The 23,797-nt window shown below is 44.6% G+C and overlaps 1 protein-coding gene across 1 annotated transcript in view; it reads right to left on the bottom strand.

Annotated features, from left to right (window-relative positions):
* Positions 1–327: 327 nt before the first annotated feature.
* CEP57 (centrosomal protein 57) overlaps positions 328–23,797 on the bottom strand; it is a 97,243-nt gene continuing 73,773 nt past the window's right edge. The window contains exons 10-11 of the mRNA XM_029602375.1: positions 15,958–16,102; positions 328–2,288 (exon numbers count right to left, since the gene is read on the bottom strand). Coding sequence (XP_029458235.1) covers positions 2,046–2,288; positions 15,958–16,102 — 388 coding nt within the window. The 3' untranslated portion in view covers positions 328–2,045. The remainder of the gene's footprint in view (positions 2,289–15,957; positions 16,103–23,797) is intronic.

Genomic DNA, 23,797 nt, shown 5'->3' with positions numbered 1-23,797 from the left:
GGAACAAAGAATGAGGTGATCAAATTTGCAGATGACGTGAAATTATTCAAAGTTGCTAAAACAGCAGAAGATTGTGAGGAACTGCAGAAGGACCTTGTGAGATTAGGAGACTGGGTGCCTGAATGGCAGAGGAAATTTAATGTGGAAAAGTGCAAAGTGATGCAGAGAGGAAAAACTCCAGATGCTGCCGATGATTTCCCTATTAGGAGTCACCATCCAGGAAAAGGACCTTAGATTCTTTGTGGACAATACCTTGAAATTCTCACCTCAGGGTGCAGTAATGGTAAAAAAGGCAAATAAAATGTAAAGAATAAATTCAAAAATGAATGCAGAATAAAACATTATTAATACATTGTACATTATTACATTAATACATTGTATTAATACATGGTGCAACCACACCTTGAATATCGTGTGCAGCCCCATTTCAAAAAGAAAAATAAAGACAAGGGGCAACTAGAAAAGATGCTAAGGACAACAAAAATGCAAAAGGGGATGCAATGGCTTTGCAATGATAAGAGGCTACAGAGGTTAGGGCTCCTTGGCTTGGGCAAGAAATGACAGACGGGACATTATAGAAATTTATAAAATCATGAGTGGGGTGAAACGGGTGAATAAACAGCAGCTATTTATCCTTTCAAACAATACTAAAACAAGGAGACACTCCAGGAAAGTGACCACAGCAGATTTAAAACAAATCGTAAAAGGTATTTCAACATACAATCACCTGTGGAATCGGCTACCAGAGGACATGGTCAAGGCAACTAGAATAGAAGGGTTTATATAAGTTTGGACAAATGCATAAAACCTTATTAGCCAGGTAAACTAAAGAAAGCCCTAGGAATAATAAGAACTAGGATCTTTTTTGGGACCTGCCAGGTACTTGTGACTTGGACGGGCCACTGTCAGGATGCTGGGCTTGCTGCATCTTGTTCTGACCCAGCATGGCACTTCTTAGGTTTTTATGAAATACTTTTTCATTATGAATAAGAAATGTATTAACTGAATACAATGACTGCTTTTTATACACTTTAAATATGACTAACAGGTTTCGCAACTGAAGAATATATATTAGCCGTTATATGCTGTTGCATTGTTTATCGTACAAAATCTTTGCAATTGCTAACAATAATCTAACACAGGCAAATCCCTTTAAAAATTGCCCTCATAATGCACATAGCACATGGGCACACGTGTATGATTAATAGAAGGAGTTACCCAGGTTCATCCCCCATAGGTAAGAAATGGGTAAGAGTGCACGTGTGCTTCCTCAGAAGAGATACTTTTAGCCAAAGGTGAAAGGGGCAAGCCCAGGAGTGAGATAATGGTGGGGGAAGGAAAACAAACTACACAAGAGTACTTTCCCTGCATGTACTTTGCCCCTGCAGTAAAAGCGGTGCAAAGCTATAAGGTGCTTTTGGGCCTGTGGTGTTTGCCAGTGTTTCAAAGGGAAACACTGTGGGGAAAGTTACCTTGCAGGTCTTCCCAGGCAGTATAAAAACTGATCTCAACACCAGTACAGGAAAATGGGTAAAATATATATTTTACAACTTTTGTATTGTTCAGTATTTTTAAAAACATTCTCCAATGACGGCTGCCACCTTTAATTCTCCAGAACCAAATTTAATATTGTAAATACGTTTGGACAAAAAAAAAAAAAAGATCTAAGAATATGATGAAAAATATAAGATATGGAGCAGAATTAGTCTTAAAATACCTTCACTTTCAAAAGAAGGAATTAAAGAAACAGAGGAGCTAGGCCACTACCATGATATGTATGTAAACACCGACAGTTTGGCTTTAATGCCACAGATTGTCTAATTAGGCTGTCACAACTGAATCCAGTAAAAAGTACCTGGTACCCAAAACAATTTGCACTCTTACGTCTGTATCAAATAGTCAGTCCCTTTGTTTAGAAAGTGCTATTTGTACATAGTACAAATAAAGGATGTGAAAAGATTAGAACCTGATAGTTAAATTCAGTCGGACAAAAAAATGGAAACACAGCATTCTAAAACCATGCACAGCAAACAGATCAGTTGTAATCAATAATCCCAGGATATGTCATCTTTTCGAAGTGAAGTTTGCAGCGTTTGCATATCCTTTAAAAGCTGAAGGCTCTTCCTGCTGTTTTCTCCAGGTTTCACTTTGGCGATAGCAGATTCCTTCCCTCTTGCGGTCACAATTGTGGTTATTTTCACTTCATGCCCTCCTTTCAAAGTTCTGCAGTCTCGAATTTGGACATCTGAACTTGTCTTATGATTGGACTCCTTTTTCAACTTCTCAATCTTTATAGGAGCATTCAAAGAAACAGGCAATATAAATAAAAATTAATCTCAGTCTTACGGTCTGCATTCTAGAAGCTCTACAAGTCCTAGAGAAAATGAGTCTTTGCAAGTTTGTGATTAATTGACAAACAAAAAAATGTTGTAGTATGTGAGCCTGAGAGGTCACGTTGTCAGCCGTGAAAGGTTCTGTGTGGCTCTCAAAGGCTCATATACTATATCTTTTTCTTGATTCTTTAATATCACAATCAGGGCTGGCCTTACTGCGGCTGCCACCATCTCCCCATACCCTTCCTGAGTGATGTGATACTGCCCCCTTTACATTCTGCTCAGCAGCAGCTCCATATTCTCTGTAGCCAGAGCTGAGGTGGCACCCATTAAAGCTGCTGCAGCATCCCTGTGCAGCACATTTCTAAAGCCAGCCCTGAGCACAAGCTACAAAGACAGACTTATACTTTCTACAGAAATAAATGAAAAACACATCTGAAAGAAACTCAGTTTGCATGTTACAACTTAAATTTACATACTGGTTAAAAAAAAACAAACAACCCCTAATAATAATTCAAGTTTGATCTTTTCTGAGCTGTAGCCATTACTGTAATATAATGCAGCTATTAATTTCCTCCAATTTTTAAGAACTTGATTTTTAAAAGTGCAACGGCATCCACCATTCAATTTTCACAAATCCTGTTTACTTTTAAACTGATTTACACTATCTGAAGTTAAAAGCATCCATTCCCTGACTGGTTAGAAGGTGCTTTCACATACTCAAATCTAGATAGTAAAGTTGCTTACCTATAACAGGTTTTCTCCGTGAACAGTACATATAAGTGGGCAATCAATGCATGGAACTTGCTCTCTCAGAGCTCAGAAAGACCTAGAAGTCCGAGCATGCATGAGCACTCCTGCACAGCTGCCTCCATACCTTCCCTAGCTAAAGTTCGATACCAGGAGAGGAGATGGGATTGTATGGCTAGTTTTTCCTATTGTCTACAGATAACACCTATTATAGATAAGCAGCTTTCCTTTTGGGCAAGCAGGACAAATCCAGCTACACAACACGTTGTAAGGAAATATTTGAACCTTTGCTGGATACAGAGGATTTGCAACTTATTAAAAAGAAGAGGAAGGAGGGAGAGCTGAAGCTGCTAGTTAAATAGATTTCTTAACACTGTTTGGCCAAAATGGCTATCATTATGAAAGTCTTCTTCGAGATGAGCTACTGAAGGTGCCATCACCCTCACCTGATGGGCTTTAACCTTGGCAGGAAGATGCTTTCCAAATTCTATGTAACAATAGGAAATGGAGTCAGAGTTATGCACATAAGATTTGCTTCTTTACTAGTAAAGCCTGCTTAGTTTTATCATGAGAGAGAAACAGTTGAGATTTCTGAAAATCTTGGACTTTTCTAAGTAGAACAAAAAAGCTTTTCCATAATTCAATGTGTAAAGAGAGTGTTCAGCTTTGCTGGAGAGAGGCTTTGGAAAAAACGGTGGAAGAACAATGGATTGATTCAAATAGAACTGAGAAACCATCTTTGGTTAAAAAAAATACTTAGGGCTCTCAAAACTACTCTATTTTTAAAAATCTGTGTGTAAGGAGTATGGATTACTAGAGCCTGAAACTCACTCACTCTACATGCAGATGTCACTACTATTAAAAACACTTTCTAAGATAGAAATTTGAGATCCACTCAAGGTTTGAACGGGGAAGACAATCTAGAAAGATCTATTTTGAGGTCCCATTGAGTTGAAGGAACTCGAACAAGTGGATGAAGATGATTAAAAGCCTTCTGATGGTGAGAAAGTGAAAGACCTTCCTAGAGGTGGTGGTCTGCAGCAATAGCACTCAAATGCACTCTGACAGAGTTAGTTTTTAAACAAACAGGAAAGAGAGGTCAAACAACCACAATAATGTAAATTGAACCCCCTCCCCCCACCTCTTTTCCTTTCTTCCCTCCCCCACCACCTTTTGGGTCGTGCTCCTTTCCCTATAGCGGCCTGCGGTGATGACCATAACTGTAAAGTGTCAAAATAATAGCCATGGTGTTTTTGTTGTAGCGATTACAATATTATCTTTTTATAGCTGCTTATTCTATCATAATCAATGAACCTTTGTCAAGGTTTTTTGATGGTAGCCATGCCCCCTTAATGACTGTCCATCAGCTGCTCTATGTTTAAAAATGGCATGGCTTTCCAATGTTTTGTTTTTGTTTGGCAGCTTTGAGCAGGAGGCCAGGCTGTACAACTATTTGGAATATTTTGGCATTACTCTTAAGGAAATTGCATAACTAAAGCTGTAATACTTAAATGTCGGTCAGCTTGAGCTTAGAAAAGCTGTCTATCGATTTACAGCTTGTGTGTTTTTTTACATAAGAACATAAAGCTTGCCATACTGGGTCAGACCAAAGGTCCATCAAGCCCAACAGTGGCCAATCCAGGTCACCAGTACCTGGCAGGATCCCAAGGTGGTAGATAGATTCCAAGCTGCTTATCCCAAGAATAAGCAGTGGATTTCTGCAACTCTCCCTTAATAATTATTAATGGACTTTTCCACCAGAAACTTGTCTAAATGCAGCTACACTAACAACTTTCACCACATCCTCTGTAACGAATTCCAGAGCTTAATTATTTGTTGAGTAAAAAAATATTTTCTCTTATTAGTTTTAAATGTATTACTCAGTAACTTCATTGTATGTCCCCTGGTCTTTGTACTTTTTGAAAGAGTAAACAACTGATTAACGTTTACTTGTTCCATTCCACTCGTTATTTTATAGATCTCTATTATGGCTCCCCTCAGCCGTCACCTCCAAGCTGAAGAGTCCTAATCTCTTTAGCCTTTCTTCATAGGGGGAATTGTTCCATCCCCTTTGTCATCTTGGTCACCCTTCTCTGTACCTTTTCTAATTCTGCTATATCTTTCTTGAGATGTGGGCACCAGAACTGCACACAATACTCAAGATAAGGTCGCACCATAGAGCAATACAGAAGCATTATGATATTCTCTGTTTTTTTTTCTCCATTCCTTTCCTAATACCCAGCATTCTATTTGCTTTCTTAGCTGCTGCTGCACACTGTGCAGAAGATTTCAATGATGAAACCTAGGTCCTTTTCCTGAGTGGTGATTCCTAAAATAGAACCTTGCATTTTGTAGCTATAATTTGGGTTTCTTTTCCTTAAGTGCATAACTTTGCACTTGTCTACATTAAATTTCTTTTGCCATTTTCATGCCCAGTCTCCCAGTTTTGCAGTGTTCTTTTGCAATTTCTCACAATCCTCTTATGATATGACTACTTTGAATAATTTTGTGTCATCGGCAAATTTAATTACATCAGCTGTTGTTCCCCTTCCCAGGTCATTTATAAATAATTAAAAAGCATCGTTCCCAGAACAGATCCCTGGGGTACTCCACTATTCACCTTTTCCCATTGCAAAAATATACCATTTAGCCCTGCTCTGTTTTCTTTTAACCAGTCGGCAATCCACAACAGGACACTGCCACCTATCCCATGACTTCCTAATTTCCTAAGAGTCTCTCATGAGGGACTTTGTCAAATGCTTTCTGGAAATCCAGGTACACTATATAAACTGGCTCACCTTTATCCACATTTATTTATGCCTTTAAAAAATGTAGCAGATTTTTGAGGCAAGACTTCCCTTGGCTAAATCCATGTTGGCTTTGTCACATTAAACTATGCTTATCTACATGTTCAGCAATTTTGTTCTTTGATAGTTTCTATCATTTTGCCTAGCACAGACAGACTCACTGGTCTGTAATTTCCTGGATCACCCCTTGATCTCTTTTTAAAAATTGGTGTTACATTGGCAACCTTCCAGTCTTCAGGTACCATAGATGATATTATTGATAGTTTCCAAATTTCCAATAGTAGGTCCACAATTTCATTTCTCAGTTCTTTCTCTGGGATGTATACCATCTGGTCCAGGTGATTTGTTACTCTTTATTTTGTCAATTTTCCCTCATACATCTTCCAGATTCACTGAGATTAATTCAGAGAAACTGGAACTTCACCTTTGAATATCATTTCTGGCACGGATATATCTCTCATATCTTCCTCAGTAAATATTGAAGCAAAGAATTCATTTAGTCTCTCTGCTATGACTTTCTCATCCCTATGTGCTCTTTTTACCCCTTGATCATCTAATGGTCCAACTGAATCCCTTGCAGGCTTTTTACCTTGAATGTACCTGAAAATGTTTTTATTATGAGTTTTTGCTTCCACGGCAAGCTTCTTTTCAAATTCTCTCTTTGCCTTCCAGAATCAATGGGATGTACCCAAGCTACTCCCAAATATGGTGGGAGGCTGCCCACAGTCCAGTCAAAACCACATGTGCAAAGGCTGTGTCATCTCAGCCTTGCACATCCAGACGATAATACCTGGAAAAGGTGTATAAGGTGGACCATGCTGCAGCTCGGCAAATGTTGAAGGTGACAACAATCTAACTTCTGTCCATGACACTGCCTGAGCCTTAGTGGAATGAGCCCTAACCTGACTAGGCAATGGCTATTCAGCATCCATGTACGTGGATGTGACTACCTCCTTAATCCAGTGAGCTATTGTAGCCTGCAAAGCCAACTCACCCTGTTTACTACCACCATGGAGGACAAACAGGAGATTCGACTTCCAGAAAAGTTTAGAAACCTCCAGATACCTTACTATATGTCTCCTGACAAAGGGTCGCAACAGGCTATATTCCTCCACATCTCTTTCCCTACCCAGTGACAGCAGGAAAATAGACAGATTCAAATGAAAATCTGAGACCACATTTGGCAAAAAGGAAGGATCGGTATGCAGATGTATCGCCCCTGGAGTCATTCAGAAGAATGGCTCCCAGTAGGACAAGACCTACAGCTCAGAAATTCTACACACAGAACAAGGAGTGGAAATTCTACACACAGAACAAGGAGTGGAAATTCTACACACAGAACAAGGAGTGGAAATCCAAATGAACTGTATTCAATGGGGGGGGAAAGGCTGATGTGCACGGAGCAGGAGAGGGACCTTGGGGTGATGGTGTCTAATGATCTGAAGTCGGCGAAACAATGCGACAAGGCGATAGCTAAAGCCAGAAGAATGCTGGGCTGCATAGAGAGAGGAATATCGAGTAAGAAAAGGGAAGTGATTATTCCCTTGTACAGGTCCTTGGTGAGGCCTCACCTGGAGTACTGTGTTCAGTTCTGGAGACCGTACCTTCAAAAAGACAAAGACAAGATGGAGGCGGTACAGAGAAGGGCGACCAGGAAGGTGGAGGATCTTCATCGGATGACGTACGAGGAGAGATTGAAGAATCTAAATATGTACACCCTGGAGGAAAGGAGGAGCAGAGGTGATATGATACAGACTTTCAGATACTTGAAAGGTGTTAATGATCAAAAGACAACGACAAACCTTTTCCTAAGGAAAAAAATCAGCAGAACCAGGGGTCACGATTTGAAGCTCCAGGGAGGAAGATTCAGAACCAATGTCAGGAAGTATTTCTTCACGGAGAGGGTGGTGGATGCCTGGAATGCCCTTCCGGAGGATGTGGTGAAGACCAGAACTGTGAAGGACTTCAAAGGGGCGTGGGATAAACACTGTGGATCCATAAAGTCAAGAGGCTGCCAATGAAGAGTGGGTGACTCGCCAGAATGATGGCTACTGCCTGGAGTCAATACCCTTATTAAATAAACATACACAGGCGTGACTCCAACATCGCTCTAAGCTTCAACAGCAAGAGGAAATGTGGAAAAAAGGATTCACACTCACAAAGAGGGGAGTAGCTGGCTTGTTACGGCGGTTACTACCCCAAATCAAATAAGCCTGATACTTCACTTTCAATGCATATACAGCATAGTTCTCTGATTCAACGGCAGGGGAGAAGAAAAGAGGGTTCGCACTCACAAAGCGGGGAGTAGCTGGCTTGTTACGGCGGTTACTACCCCAAACCAAATGGGCCTGATACTTCACTTTTGATGCACATCCAGCATGGCTCTCTGCTTCAACGGCATGGGAGAAGACTTATACGTCACGCATATCCAGCATAGCTCCCTGCTTCAATGGCAGGGGAAAAGAAAAACAACCAATAAGGGCTAATAACATAGTCTGGGTAAAACAAATAAGCATGGGTGCAGCTTGCTTATTGCGGCGGCTACTACCCCAAACTAATCAAGCTAGATATTTCACTTGGATGCAGCTCCATCACTGCTCTCTACATTAAAGGTGGGGATGGAAGGGAAATAGAACCAAGAGCTAAGAGAAACAGATAAGTATGAGAGAAAATATGTGTGAAGCTTGCTGGGCAGACTAGATGGGCCATTTGGTCTTCTTCTGCCGTCATTTCTATGTTTCTATGTTTCTATAAATCACCACAAGAAACACAGTTTTCAAGGTCAGTAACCACAAAGAAAGGTTACACATCAGTTTAAACGTAGGGCCTGCTAAGAAATTCAAAACTAGCTTAAGACTCCACAAGGGCACAGGTAATTGCAAGGGAGGACAAAGATGTTTCACTCCTTTCAAGAAATAGGCCACATCTGGATGAGCTGACAAGGGACCACCATTCACCTGACCCCTGAAACAGGCAAGAGCTACTACTTGCACCTTTAAGGAACTAAGTGCCAACCCTTTGGTCAATCCATCCTGCAAAAATTCCAAAATGAGCGGGATCTTAACCAAATAAGTAAGAACACCTTGATCTTTACACCAAGCCTCAAACACTCGCCAAACCCACACATAGGCTAAGGAAGTGGAGAACTTTCTCGCTCGTAGCAAGGTGGCAATTGCTACAGTAGAATATCCATGCTTCAGCAAGCGAGCCCTCTCAAGGGCCATATAGTAAGACAAAATAGAGTCAGATATTTGTGAAGAACAGGTCCCTGCCACAACAGATTCTTGTGTGCTGGAAACCAAAGGGTGAGTCTACCAGGAGCCTTCGCAGATCCGTATACCATGGTCTCCTGAGCCAATCGGGTACCACCAGTAGCACCATCCCTCTGTGATTCGACCCTCCAATCATTCTGTCCAACAAGGGCCATGGGGGAAAGGCACACAGCAGCTTGTCCTCCAGCCATTCCTGCACAAGAGCATTGATACCCAAGGAATTCGGATCACTCCTGCGACTGAAGAATCGAGGAACCTTCACATTGCGAGAAGTTGCCAGCAGGTCTAGAAGCAGAAGGCCACAGCTATCAGCTTAAATGTCTCACCTGACAATACCCATTCTCCTGGGTCCAGACTCTCCCTGCTGAGAAAGTCTGCTCTCACATTGACTTTTCTTGCAATGGGCAAGGCTGAGATCTCCTGAAGATGCACTTCTGCCCGTTCCATAAGTTGTTCTATCTCCTGCGACACTTGCTGGCTCTTTGTTTCTCCCTGCCAATTGATGTAAGCCACTGTCATTGCATGGTCCGACATAATATGGACCACTCGACCCTGCAACCTGCCACTGAATCGCAAGCATGCCAACCGGACTGCCCGGGCTTCCAGCCGATTGATGTTCCAGAGAGATTCTTCTGCACTCCAGTGCCCTTCTGCTGTCATTTCTTGACAGTGAGCTCTCCAACCCTGGAGGCTCGCATCAATCGTGAGTACTAACCAGTCCGGTGATTTTTTTTTTTTTATTTTATATTTATGCAATTTTTACAATAATTCAAGAACTTAAATTTTGTACAGAAAAAAGGATAACCGTACAATTATACAAACTGTATCAAAATACAATTTTTTCATAACTAAACCATATCCCACAAAAATTCTTTTTATGGTTCCTCTTGAGATCCACAAAATGGAGGGGGAGGATCATCCAAACTCAAGGTAAATATAATTAACTAAGTAAGTATTACCAGATAATACAGTGCTAGTACATTTTAAGGAGGACTTAGAGCCTCTTCATGAGGTGTTTCAGCTGTTACCAGGGACTTTCCAACTAGGAATTGGGTTAACTGGGGTAGATCAAAGAAAACATATGTATTTTGTGAGTGTTTTACCACGCACTTGCAAGGGTATTTTAGGAAATATCTTGCCCCAATTAACAAAACCTGCGGTCTCAGGAGTAGAAAAGCCTTTCTTCTCCTTTGTGTTTCACGAGAAAGATCAGGGAAGGCTCTGACCATGAGCCCCAAAAATCTTACATTTCTATGTTTAATACTTAATTTCAGAATCTTTTCCCTGTCTATCTCTGAGGAAAAAGTCACAATTAAGGTTGCAGGAACAGCCATCTCCATATCTGATGTTTCTAGGAGTGCAGTTATATTCAAAGGTTGATCGACAATAGGTGCCATATTTTCAACTTCTCCTTCTGGAATTGCTGCATCTTTTTTTAGCAAATAAAATATCTTTATAACCGATGGTACTTGGTCCTCTGGAATTTTCAGTATTTCATCATATATTTATTTAGAACTTCCTTAGGTGATCTCATAGGTAATTGAGGAAAGTTTATGTATCTTAAATTCCGGCTCTTTGCATAGTTTTCCAAATTTTCTATCTTTGAAACAATAATCTTATTGTCTCTCATCAACATTGATTGTGTTTGTTGAATTATTTTTATCTCAGTTCGAATAGTTGCAGTTTGCTGGTCCCACTCCACATTTGCCTTTTCAAGCACTTCCAGTTTCTTTTCATGCCCTTTTATCTGTTCTGTTACCGGCACAAGTTGTTGTAAAACATTTGTTCTCATCTCATTTATGGCTTCCCACAAAGTCTCAAAAGAAAACACATGCGGTCTTACCAAAGATGGTATCTCTATTGCGGGAATAGTAGCAGTCGCAGCTGTAACTTCTCCTCTCCTGGCGTCATTTTCCTCACCGACTTGCCCCTGCACTTCTATGGGGCTGGAAGCTGCCGTCGGGGCTTCTCCCGGCCTCGCTGGAGAAATTCCCTGCACACTTAGGTTGGAAATTCCTTCCCCAGGGTAGAATGCCTCTCTCCCGGCAGCTGGATTAATCGGTGGAATCCTCTCACCGGGACTCAAAGGTGAAAGTGAGCCTGGCAGAGAGGGGAGCTCGACTTCCCCTCCCCCACTCTGCAACGGCAGGTCTCCCGGTTCTCTGGCACTGCGTGTGACATGGGCGTCCATCGGGCCGGTCGGAGCGCTCACCAATGGCTCTGCGGGGTAAGAAGCCCTTGGTTTACGCTTCCTCCCCATTTTAGAGAAATAAGATCGCAGGAAAATGTTTCTATTAGAAATACACGAGGACGCTCAGCACACACACACTCATCCGGTAGCCATCTTGGATCCGCCCCCCACAGCAGCCGATTTAAATATTAAATCGGGTGCCCAGTCCGGTGATTTTAGGGAAACTCCCTTTCTTAGATGATCCGCTTATAACCATCACTGTAGTTGAAAGCATACCTCCATTGGCAGGTGGAGCTGAATCGAATAATCCTGAGACTGTGGGCTCCAACGAGACAGCAGGGAGCGCAGAAAAGGACGCATACAAATCCTTGCCCAAGGCACTACTTCCAGAGTTACCGCCATCAAACCGAGCACCTGCAGATAGGACCACATTGATGGCCGTATAGTGTTCATCAACAGACGCATCTGCACCATCAGCTTCTGAATACAAGCTTCTGGCAGGGAAACCTTGCCCCGTTTCATGTTGAACCGAACATAGAGATACTCTAGTGACTGAGATGGCTGAAGATTGCTCCTGGCCAGGTTCACCACCCAATCAAGCTCCTGCAACAGGGAGATCACCTTGCGGGTCACTAGGCAGCTCTCTTCCAGAGACTTGGTCTGAATCAGCCAGTTGTCCAAATACAGGTGTACCAGGATCCCATCCTCTCTCAACTCTGCTGCCACCACTGCCATAACCTTGCAAAAATGTTCTGCATGTGGTGGCCAGACCAAAAGGTAGCGCCCGAAACCAATAATGGCGTCCCAACACTGCAAATCACAAAAAATGTTTGTGTTCTGGTCAGATGGGAATATGAAGTTACACCTCGGACAGGTCCAAGGAGGTCAGAAATTCCCCAACTGCACGGTCATTATCATTGAGCGCAATTTTTCTATGTGAAAATGAGTCACTCGCAAATGACAGTTGACCCCTTTGAGATTCAGGATGAGACGAAAGGAGCCCTCCTTCTTGGGCACAACGAAATAAATGGAATATCGACCCGTATTTTCTTGAGTCATGGGCACTGGAACCACAGCTCTCAGACTTAGGAGTCTTGATAATGTACACTCTACTGCCTGCTTCTTCTGCGGGGAGTGGCAGGGAGACACCATGAACATTTCCCGAGGAACACTGCAAAACCCCAGCACATATCCCTCTCATATCACCTCCAAGACCCACTGGTCTGATGTGATTTCGACCCACCTCTGATAAAAGAGGTTCAGGTGGGTCAGCAAATCTTCATTGGGAGGCTCGGGAGATCCCATTACCCAAGCCCATGCCCCGGTCTGGGCTGTCTGGGATGAAATGACTGAGACCTACCTAAAGGTTGAATCCTCTGAAAAGTCACTGTAGAATCAAGCACACTTGGATCCCCTGGCACAACCTCATGCCAAAGGCGTGTGTAGTCCGATTCTTATCCTCCGGCAACCGAGGAACCGGAGATTCACCTCACTTACTGGCCAGTTTCTCCAACTCACTCCCAAACAAGAGCGAGCCTTTAAAGGGCAATTTCATAAGGTTAGCCTTGGAGGTTGCATCGGCCGACCAATTTCTTAACCATAACTGACGCCTGGCCGCTATTACTGAAGCCACCCCTCTGGCTGGTGCAGATGAAATCGCAGACGCATCTGCCATAAAAGATGGCTGCTGGCTCCGTAACTGCTTTGGAATTCACACCAGATTCACTGACCTCCTGAGAGAGAAGTAAACAAGAGTGAACCACTAGGGAACAAGAAGCTATCCGCAATATCACTGCCACTGCTTCAAATGCTTGCTTAAGGATGGCCTAAATCCTGTTGTGCACATCCTTCAATGCCGCTCCTCTCTCCACGTGGATAATTGTCCGCTTAGAGACGGCACAGACAAGCGCATCCACTTTCAGAAAACACAAACGCACTCTCGCCACTGGATCCAGGGAATACAAGCCTTCCAAAACCCAACCCCCTTTGAAATTAGCCTCAGGGGTGCCCCAGTCAAGATCAATCAATGTTTGTATGGCCTCCATAACAGGATAAAAACAAGAGGCTTTATGCAAAGAAACCAAAATGGGATTTTTCCTTGGCTCAGACATGGAATCTGCCCCAGGTACTCCCAGCATCTTTAGTGTCTGGGAAATCAGAGCTGGTAGCTCATCTCTATGAAAGAACTGCAACATAATTCTATACGATTCTAGTCCTGAAGGAATTTCCCCATCCTCCACAGAGTCAAGATCGGCCTCATCATCCATGCCATCTGGATTCCTGTCAGGAGGATCTGCTGCCGATCTAGGTGTACTTCGGCGCTTAACAATAGTAACCAGGCAAGTGAAGTCACCAACTGCGACTCTGACCTGACAGGTTTGGATGGGACTGAGCCTTAAGAAAGGATTGCAATCCTTGAAAAAATTCTACCCAAGAAAAGGCAGAAGGATCCATGCCAAAACCAGAAGGCACCTGTGCTGTGCCCACTGAGCTACTTTCCCCCGCTGATGAACCAGTTAAGGGAGTTCCAAGGTCAAGCGCCCCTCCTAATATGTCTTTTCCTTTGATTTTACTAAGCATGGTTCTTCCCAGCCTGATGACAGCCTAGGTAGATAATTCTCCCTGAGCCTCTAAGCAGCGCCAGCACAAGTTAGGGGGCACGCCAATCTGAGATGCCTGAATAAGACAAGCAGCACAGAGAGAAAGGCGCTTTTTTATTTATTTATTTAAAAACTTTTCTATACCATCGTTTAGTGGTGCACCATCACAACAGTTTACAGTTAGGCACAAATATGTTTGGTTTCTAAATTATCCAAAAGGTGCCAGTATTGTACAGTTACATAGATCAATAATATACTCTAAATGTGGAATGGGTGTGGTTACCATCTATGATTGTTAGCGTAATCATATGTTTATACTGTCTTTCTAATATAATACTTAAATATGAGAAAAATAATAAAAAAATAAGCAACTCTGCATTTTTACTGGTGACTTTCAGCTGTTTTTGTGTTGTTATTCAGCTACCTCACTGTGAAATGCTTTTTTGAAGAGCCATGTTTTTAAGCCTTTTTTGAAGAGCTTTAATTCTTTCATTAGTCTTAATTCCAGGGGTAATGAGTTCCATAATAAAGGTCCTGCCAATGATAGTGCTCTCTCTCTGACTTGGGTCAACTTTGCTGTTTTGACTGAGGGTATGGTTAGTAGAGCTCTATTGGCTGATCTGAGATTTCTTTGAGGGACATGTAATCGTAGTGCGGTGTTTAGTCAGTCAGCATGTTCGTCATTTATTAGTTTATGCACTGTGCATAGTGTTTTAAATTGTACTCTCTGTTCTATTGGGAGCCAGTGTACATCTGCAAGTGTCTGGGTGATATGATCTCTTCTGCCTTTACCAGTAAGTATTCTGGCAGCCAAGTTCTGTAGTATTTGCAGCTTAGATTTCTTAGCCACAGGCGCCATCAGTCTTTCAGTACGCTTAACAGGCGACTGAATGTGTGTTCCCAGCTGAATTCATGCTGTAAAATATATGCATCCAAAGTTTAGGTGCCCAAACTTTAGGCATCGCAAAACTAGGGGTACTTCCGCCCTTCCAAACTTAAGTGCACAACTAATGCAGCCCAAATTGTGCGCACAGGCAAGCGTGCGCCTAACACGGAAGCGCTATCACCTGGATGCCCAAGCAAGCGACCGAGCATCCAAAAACCGGGCGCACAACTTGGAAGTACAGCCAGACGCACTTGCACGCACTGATGGTCCTGAAGAAGGCAGCCTAATGCACAGGAAAAGGCGCGAGAAAACGCTGCCGCAGCCTACCATGCAACACACAGAGAAAAGCCTAACAGCGGGGCCTAGCCCACATGGGCTGCTCAACCAACCAGGCTGCCCACTTCCCTTAACCTCCCTTGGAAGCGGGAATGAATTTTGGAATGGCGTGCCGAGCACAGAGACTGGAGGAAGGGGGAAGGCCTTACAAACAAACGATCCTTCTACTCTGTCTTTTTTTTTTTTTTTTTTGGCCTTACCTGATCTCAGCCTTTCCCAGCTGAGTACAGGGTTGGCAGCCCCGCAAACACATCAGAAATGGCCCACCGCCCTCCCCTCCCCAGGTGTGCCGCCCCATGCAAATGCACGGTATGCATACCTGTTCGAGCCAGGCCGGCATGTGCAAAGGCTTGGTCTCTACAACTGTATGGCGAGCACTTTCTGCTTAGAAAGTAAATGTGTAGCAAGGCAAGGAGAAGGCCTAACTGCTGAAATGGTGAGGCAATATTTTTTCTTTCCACACATTTCATTATTGAGGGAGGAGGGTGGCTGATGTTGAGAAAGGGGTGAGCAACACGGAAGAGTGGAGGAAACAGCACAAGAACATGCTTGTCTTTCCTGCAGGAAGTACAGTTTTCACAATATCCAAAATGAAGGCTCATGAGGGTCAGTAAACCAAATGATGGAACAGTTTTTGCATTACATATGAAACCCTGACCAGTGACCATATTTCAGGGACCAGAGATGCCTGTATAACCTATTTTGTAATTAATACTTTTGTTGTATGCAAAAACAGCATTGAGTGCTAGTGTTCTGAAAAGGTAAATTTACAAATTATTTACCCGTGCATGGTATCTTCTAACTTTATATATTTGGTTCCCCTTTACTTCCATTCTTTTCACTAGGTCTTCAAGTTCTCTTTCCAGGTCCAACCTCATTTTGTCTGTAGGTGCTTTATGGATTTCCTTCACAAGTTCTTGATGTTCACTGATTGAAGCAGGGAGGGTTTTAGGGGAAAATAAGAAAGAAAGAAAGATTGACAGAACTTCCACTACAAGTAAACAGGTCAAATTGCTTTGTCTGCTTGGCCTATGAAATCACTTCTCTAGCTTTTTTTCCCCATACATAAAAGTACTAGAACAAAGACAGTTGTAAGCAAGAGCTAGTTTGTGTACATTCTTATGCTGTCAGAATCTCCCAGCCTGACAGTGCTGCCATGCAGAGGCAAACAGAAGCTGCATAAACCTATCCAGCTAACTAGCAGGGTACATTTAGGGGCACAGTTGCGCCACTGAATATACCTGGCTAACTTTATGTGGCTAGATTTAGAACAGCGGCACATCCAGAGTTAGCTGTATAAATTAAGTGGCTAACTTATGCAGCTAATTTCGCTCCTCCCTGAAACGCCTCCTGGCCATCTCCAGAACGCTCCTGAATTATGCGGCTTAAGCATAACTTATTATGTGGCTAGAATTTAGCCGCATACGGCGTTTAATATTACTGTTTTGTCATTTAGATGGATAATTTTTCAATGAGATATTACTGAGCCTATCCACTAAAGCTTAAGAACATAAGAACATGCCAAACTGGGTCAGACCAAGGGTCCATCAAGCCCAGCATCTGTTTTCAATAATGGCCAATCCAGGCCACAAGAAACCTGGCAAGTACCCAAAGACTAAGTCTATTTCATGTTACTGTTGCTAGTAATAGCAGTGGCTATTTTCTAAGTCAACTTAATTAATAGCAGGTAACAGATTTCTCCTCCAAGAACTTATCCAAACCTTTTTTAAACCCAGCTAAACTAACTGAACTAACCACATCCTCTGGCAACAAATTCCAGAGTTTAATTGTGCGTTGAGTGAAGAAGAACTTTCTCCGATTAGTTTTAAATGTGCCCCACGCTAACTTCATGGAGTGCCCCTTAGTCTTTCTATTATATGAAAGAGTAAATAACCGCTTCACATCTACCCGTTCTAGACCTCTCATGATTTTAAACACCTCTATCATATCCCCCCTCAGCCGTCTCTTCTCCAAGCTGAAAAGTCCTAACCTTTTTAGTCTTTCCTCATAAGAAGCTGTTTCATTCCCCTTATCAATTTGGTCGCCACACAATGGCTGCTTAGCATGCACAAAAATAGTATATGCTAAAATTAGCATTTACTGGCATGCAAAATTATTACACACATGCAAATAAGACTAGCAGATGTGCAAAATAGCAAGGTATGGTGTCCATCACACACACAATGTTATATGTGCCCACTAAGGCCTAAGTTTTAACATCTGCCTCAGACTAAGAACTACATTTTTAACATGTATGTTGCATGTCAAAATTCCCTGGGCTAACCAGCCCAAAGTGAAAGGGCTGGCTAGCACAGGTGATTTCAACCCTCACCTGTGACACCACCAGCACAGCACTCTCCCCAACAAGTACCTCTCCCCTCCCAACCTGGCAGATGTTTGTAAGTACCCACACCAGAAAAACTCTACCCACTCACTCATGTGGGGCATAGTACAACATGACATCAACTGACACCGCTTTGATAATCAGAGCGGGGCTCTCTCCTATCTCATTTTTGCTGAACCATCAAAGCAGGGTATGTGTTTGAGGCGGACCTCAGGTGGGGCTGGAATCTGCCCAGAAGTGGAGAGGCATGGGGGATGAAATCCCTGTACTAAATAGACCTTTCACTTAAGGCTGGTTAGCACAGGAAATTCTGAGACAGCATGCATACTAAAAATGTGATGCCTAGTCCGAGGCAGGGAATTTCAATATACAGTGCACACACACCCACTGCACTCTTAGGATTAGCGAGCTTGCTCTTTTTGCATACCTGTTAAAAATGCAATGCATTGCCTGCTAAGTGCTGTTTTAGCATGCATGGTAAAGCAAGTGTTGCTTACCTGTAACAGGTGTTCTCACAGGACAGCAGGATGTTAGTCCTCACATATGGGTGACATCATCAGGATGGAGCCCAATCACGGAAAACTTCTGTCAAAGTTTCCAGAACTTTGACTGGCCCCTACTGGGCATGCCCAGCATGGCACCAACCCTGCAGTCTTATTTAAAAGCTACAGGCAGTGCCAAAAATAAAACAAAACGTTACGAACCCAACACCGCGGGGCGGCGGGCGAGTTTCGTAAGGACTAACATCCTGCTGTCCTGTGAGAACACCTGTTACAGGTAAGCAACATTTGCTTTCTCACAGGACAAGCAGGATGGTAGTCCTCATATATGGGTGAGTACCGAGCGGAGGATGTCCGAACATGCACCAAATGTACCCAACGGCGTGCAACAGGCACAACAACTTGGGTGGAATTTGGTAGAGGGCATCCTGAACCCCACCGGGCAGGCGGAAGGGTGTAGGTACTTCACGTTGGAAATAAGTTACGCAGGACAGACTGGCCGAAGATGGAATCTTGTCTTTCGGCTTTGTCCAAGCAATAGTGGGCTGCGAAAGTGTGGAGAGAACTCCAGGTGGCAGCCCTGAAAATGTCAAGAAGCGGCACCGATCGTAGGCGTGCTACTGAAGTCGCCATGGCCCTCACAGAGTGTGCTTTAACACGGTCTTGAAAAGGAATGCCTGCTTGCTGATAGCAAAAAGATATGCAGTCCGCCAACCAGGAGGAGAGAGTCTGCTTACCCACAGGTTGCCCTAATTTGTTGGGATGGAAAGAGACGAATAACTGAGTGCTCTTCCTGTGGGCAACTGTACGGTCTAGGTAGAATGCTAGAGCCCGTTTACAGTCAAGGGTATGCAGAGCCTGTTCTCCTGGATTGGAATGGGGCCTGGGAAAGAAGGTAGGTAGTATGATGGATTGATTAATGTGAAACTCTGAAACTACCTTAGGTAAAAATTTAGGGTGAGTGCGGAGTACCGCCCGGTCCTGCAGGAGTTTAGAGTAAGGCGGATAGGTAACTAGGGCCTGTAACTCACTAACCCTGCGAGCTGAAGTGATAGCCAAAAGGAAAATCACTTTCCATGTGAGATATTTTAGGTCACAGGAGTGAAGCAGCTCGAATGCTGGTTTCATGAGCCGACCGAGAACCAGGTTAAGGTCCCAAGAAGGGGCCGGAGAACGTAAAGGTGGCTTGATATGGAGCAAGCCCTTTAAAAAGCGTATTACGAGGGGTCGTACCGATATAGGAACATCCCCGACACCTTTATGGAATGCGGCTACCACACTGACATGCATTCTGATGGAAGATGTCTTGAGACCTGATTCCGACAAATGCCAGAGATAGTCCAAAAACCTTGGGATTGGACAGGAAAAGGGATCAGGGGACTGCGAGGTGCACCATGATGTGTACCTTTTCCATTTATAGAAATAAGATTTTCTTGTGGAAGGCTTCCGTGAAGAAATCAGGACACGAGAAACCGAATCTGAAAGGTTAAGAGGTTGAAGGATTAACCTTTCAACATCCATGCCGTCAGAGACAAGGCCTGAAGATTGGGATGGCGTAGGCATCCGCTGTTTTGAGTGATCAGATGCGGGTCTGTTCCCAAGGGAATGTGCCTGCAGATGGAGAGAACCTGAAGTATTAGAAACCACACTTGGCGTGGCCAGTGAGGTGCTATCAGGATCATAGAAACATAGAAACATAGAAATGACGGCAGAAGAAGACCAAATGGCCCATCTAGTCTGCCCAGCAAGCTTCACACATATTTTCTCTCATACTTATCTGTTTCTCTTAGCTCTTGGTTCTATTTCCCTTCCACCCCCACCTTTAATGTAGAGAGCAGTGATGGAGCTGCATCCAAGTGAAATATCTAGCTTGATTCGTTAGGGGTAGTAGCCGCCGCAATAAGCAAGCTGCACCCATGCTTATTTGTTTTACCCAGACTATGTTATTAGCCCTTATTGGTTGTTTTTCTTTTCCCCTGCCGTTGATTCCCTTGTCTTTTCCCCTGCCGTTGGTTCCCTTGTCTTGATGTAACTTCACGAGAGTCTTCGAGAGAAGAGGAAGTGGAGGGAATGCATAGAGCAGACCGGTTGCCCATGAGAGGGAGAATGCATCTCTGGGCTGAGAGCGCTCGCTCCGAATGAGGGAGCAGAAATTGTCGACTTTGTGGTTCTGAGGGGATGCAAAGAGGTCTGTTTGGGGATACCCCCCTCTCCCCTACCCCCCTCTCCCCTACCCAGTTCTCTTATCAGTTCAATGTAAAGCCCCGTTGGCTATTTTTTGTTCCATGGAAACCGATGTGAAGTATCTCCTAACGAATGTCGGTATACAAAAACGTTAAATAAATAAATAAAAAAGATGAAGTTCGCTACCGAGGGGTTGAGAGACCACTCGTGCGGTTGGAAGACATGACTCAGTTTGTCTGCCAAGACATTGTCCACTCCCGGCAAGTAGGTGGCCCTGAGGTACATCGAGTGGGAGAGCGCTTCCGCCCAAATCTGCGCAGCTTCCTGACACAGAAGGAAGGAACCTGTGCCTCCCTGCTTGTTGATGTACCACATGGCCACCTGGTTGTCCGTCTGAATCAGGATGACGTGATTTGACAGGCGTTCCTGAAAAGCCCTGAGAGCATCTTGCATTGCTTGAAGTTCTAGGAAGTTTATTTGATGTTTGGCTTCCCATGGAGACCAAGACCCTTGTGTCTGTAGATTGTCCATGTGGGCTCCCCACCCGAGGTTGGAAGCGTCGGTGGTGAGAATGAGTTTAGGATCTGGCACTTGAAAGGGCAGTCCCTGGAGGAGATTGTTGTGATCTTTCCACCAGGCGAGAGACAGCCAGAGTGAGTTGGTGATGTGGACAATGGTAGACAGAGGTTGAACTTCTTGAATCCATTGTGACCTCAGAGTCCAATGCATGAGCCTCATGGCCAGGCGGGCCATTGGTGTGACATGGACAGAGGATGCCATGTGTCCTAAAAGGACGAGGAATTGGCGAGCTGTTGCTGTATGCTGAGACTGCAACTGGTGAGCGAGAGAGACAAGGGTTAGCACTCGTTGTTGAGGTAGAAAGGCTTTTGCCTGCAAGGTGTCCAAGTCTGCCCCAATGAACGATAAGGTCTGAGATGGGACTAAATAGGATTTTTCATAATTGACGAGAAATCCTAGAGAAATTAGAGTGTGTTGGGTCAAATCGAGGGACGACCGAGCGGCTTGCTGGGTTGGAGTCCTGATTAACCAGTCGTCCAGATAGGGGTAGACGTGAACACCTTCTTTCCTGAGAAAAGCTGCGACAACTACGAGACATTTGGTAAAGACTCGTGGTGCCGATGCTAGGCCGAACGGAAGCACATGGTATTGATAGTGCTTTGGGCCTACTAAAAACCTGAGGTACTTGCAATGAGTTGGAGTTATCGCAATGTGTGTGTATGCATCCTGAAGGTCCAGAGAGCAGAGCCAGTCTCCTCTTTGCAGAAGAGGTAGAAGCGAGCCCAAGGTTACCATCTTGAACTTTTCTCACTGAAGGTACTTGTTGAGATAACGTAGGTCCAGAATTGGACGAACCCCCCCGGATATTTTGGGGATCAAAAAGTACCAGGAATAGAACCCTAGGCCTTGCTGCGAGAGTGGGATGGGTTCTATTGCTCTTAACTGGAGAAGAAGGGAAACCTCCTGCTCCAGAAGGACAGAATGGTCGGATACTCTCCACGCTTGCAGAGGTGGTGAGTCCGGTGGAAGAGCAAGAAAGTTTAGGTGGTAACCCTGAGCAATGATTGCTAGCACCCATTGGTCGGTTGTGATGGATTGCCACATGCTGTGAAAGTGGCACAATCTGCCTCCCACTGGTATGCTTGGCAGAGGAATCAGGCTGCTGCTCTCCAAGTGAAAGTCAAAAACCTGAAGCAGGCCCCGGCTGGGGAGCTGCTTGTGGCTTTTGCTTTTGGGCCTGGCGAGGCGGAGGTTTTTGAAAAGGCCTCGTAGTTTGGGACCTTGCTGGTGGAGGATAATACTTCCTTGGACGGAAGAATGACTTCTTAAGAGTCCTTCCTAAAGGGCTGTCTTGAGGGGAAGTCAGAAGGTGTCAATGAGAGCTGTTTAAGGGTCTCATGATGGTCCTTTAATTCAGCCACTATTGTTAGATCTGTTCACCGAACAGATTGTCTCCTACACATGGTAGGTCAGATAGCCTGTCTTGTACTTCTGGGCGAAAGTCAGAAGATTTGAGCCAGGCCCATTGTCTTGCCGAAATGGCAGCTGCAGAGACTCTAGTAGAGGTGTCGGAGGTATCGTAAGCTGTTCTTACCTCATGCTTTCCTGCCTCAAACCCCTTGTTGACAAGGATTTGAAGCTGTTCTTGGAATTGGTCAGGCGGGGTTTCAGAGAAGTCCTGTATCTGCTTGAAAATGACCCTATTGTATTGGGTCATATACAGCTGGTAAGCAGCAGTTCTGGAGATGAGCATGGCCCCTTGGAACATTCGTCGACCAATATTGTCTAGGAACTTGTGTTCCTTAACAGGAGGGGTAGATGAGTGAGGCTTCGTCCTTTTTGCTTTCTTTTGAGCTGATTCTACCACAACTGAGTGTTGGTCGAGCTGAGATTTTTGAAAGCCGAGGGCTGACTGTACTAATTAGGTAGTGTCAGCTTTTCTATGGACTGGGGCAATGGATCCAGGGTTTTCCCAGTTCTCCTCCTCTGGAGGAGAATGCTTTCTACTTTCAGTAGGAGAGGGAGGTGAAGGTATGTCATCGGTGTCTGTGGAAGTATCATCACCCCAGGTGTCATAAGGCTCAGCAGACTGACCTGTAGGACAAGAAGGGGGTTGGATACCCGAAGGCCCCGGCTGAGGCTCTGAGAAAATCGAAGGAATCGCCGGGGGCACCATGGACGGCCTGGAAGGCATCGGTGCCAATATTGAAGGAATCGATGGCGCCGATGTGCATATTGCCCCCGATGAATGAATCTGTGGCGAGGGACGAATTGGCATCGATGGCTGAGGCAATACTCCCGAAGAAGGAATGCGGAACGGTGTTTCTCCTCCCGATGAAGCTGTCAACTGGGAGCGCACCGGAGCCATCAGAGACCCGGGAATCACCGGTGGAAGGGCAGTCAAGAGCGCCTCCATCCGGGATAGCAGCGGTGCCAGCGCTGCTGCAATCGGGTCGGTGACTGGTTCCACTCTCGGTGCCAGAGTCGGAGGAACCTGGAGCCGTTGCATCGCCTTGTCGATGGCCTCCTGGACCAGCCGGTCCAGTTTTTCCCGGAGACCTGGAGCAAGCAGCCCTGGCTCCGTGACGGAAGAGGGAGGCGGAGGCACAGTCAGAGGGACCACCTTTATAGGCGGAATCACGACTCACAAACCCCGATCGGGTGAGGGTGGCCTCGATGTCCCGGTCGCAGGAATGGTCGATGCCATTCCTGGACGGGGCTTTTTCAATGGTGGCTCGGACGATGGCGAGGTTGATGATTTCACTCCCTTGACGGTCCGAGACTTACGATGCCGATGGCAATGTTTCTCCCTACGATCCCCTCGATCTTGAGGGGGAGTAATGGGAGTCGATGGCCGTGAAGACGTCGATGGCGGACGCTCACCAGACTGTGGTTGATGCTGGTGCGACTTCGACGGTGCCGGTTCCGATGACGTCGATGCGATGGACGGCATCGGGGTGTGAGCACGGAAGAGGAGTCCCATCTTCTCCATTCTGGCTTTGCGACCTTTTGGTGTCATGAGGGCACATTTGGTGCAAGTCAGGACATCATGCTCACGGCCTAAACACATTACAC

The sequence above is a fragment of the Rhinatrema bivittatum genome, chromosome 5 (genome assembly GCF_901001135.1).
Source record: "Rhinatrema bivittatum chromosome 5, aRhiBiv1.1, whole genome shotgun sequence".
In the NCBI taxonomy this organism is placed as follows: domain Eukaryota; kingdom Metazoa; phylum Chordata; class Amphibia; order Gymnophiona; family Rhinatrematidae; genus Rhinatrema; species Rhinatrema bivittatum.
Note: the sequence above shows the minus strand (reverse complement) of the source record. Positions and strands in the feature narration are given on the sequence as shown.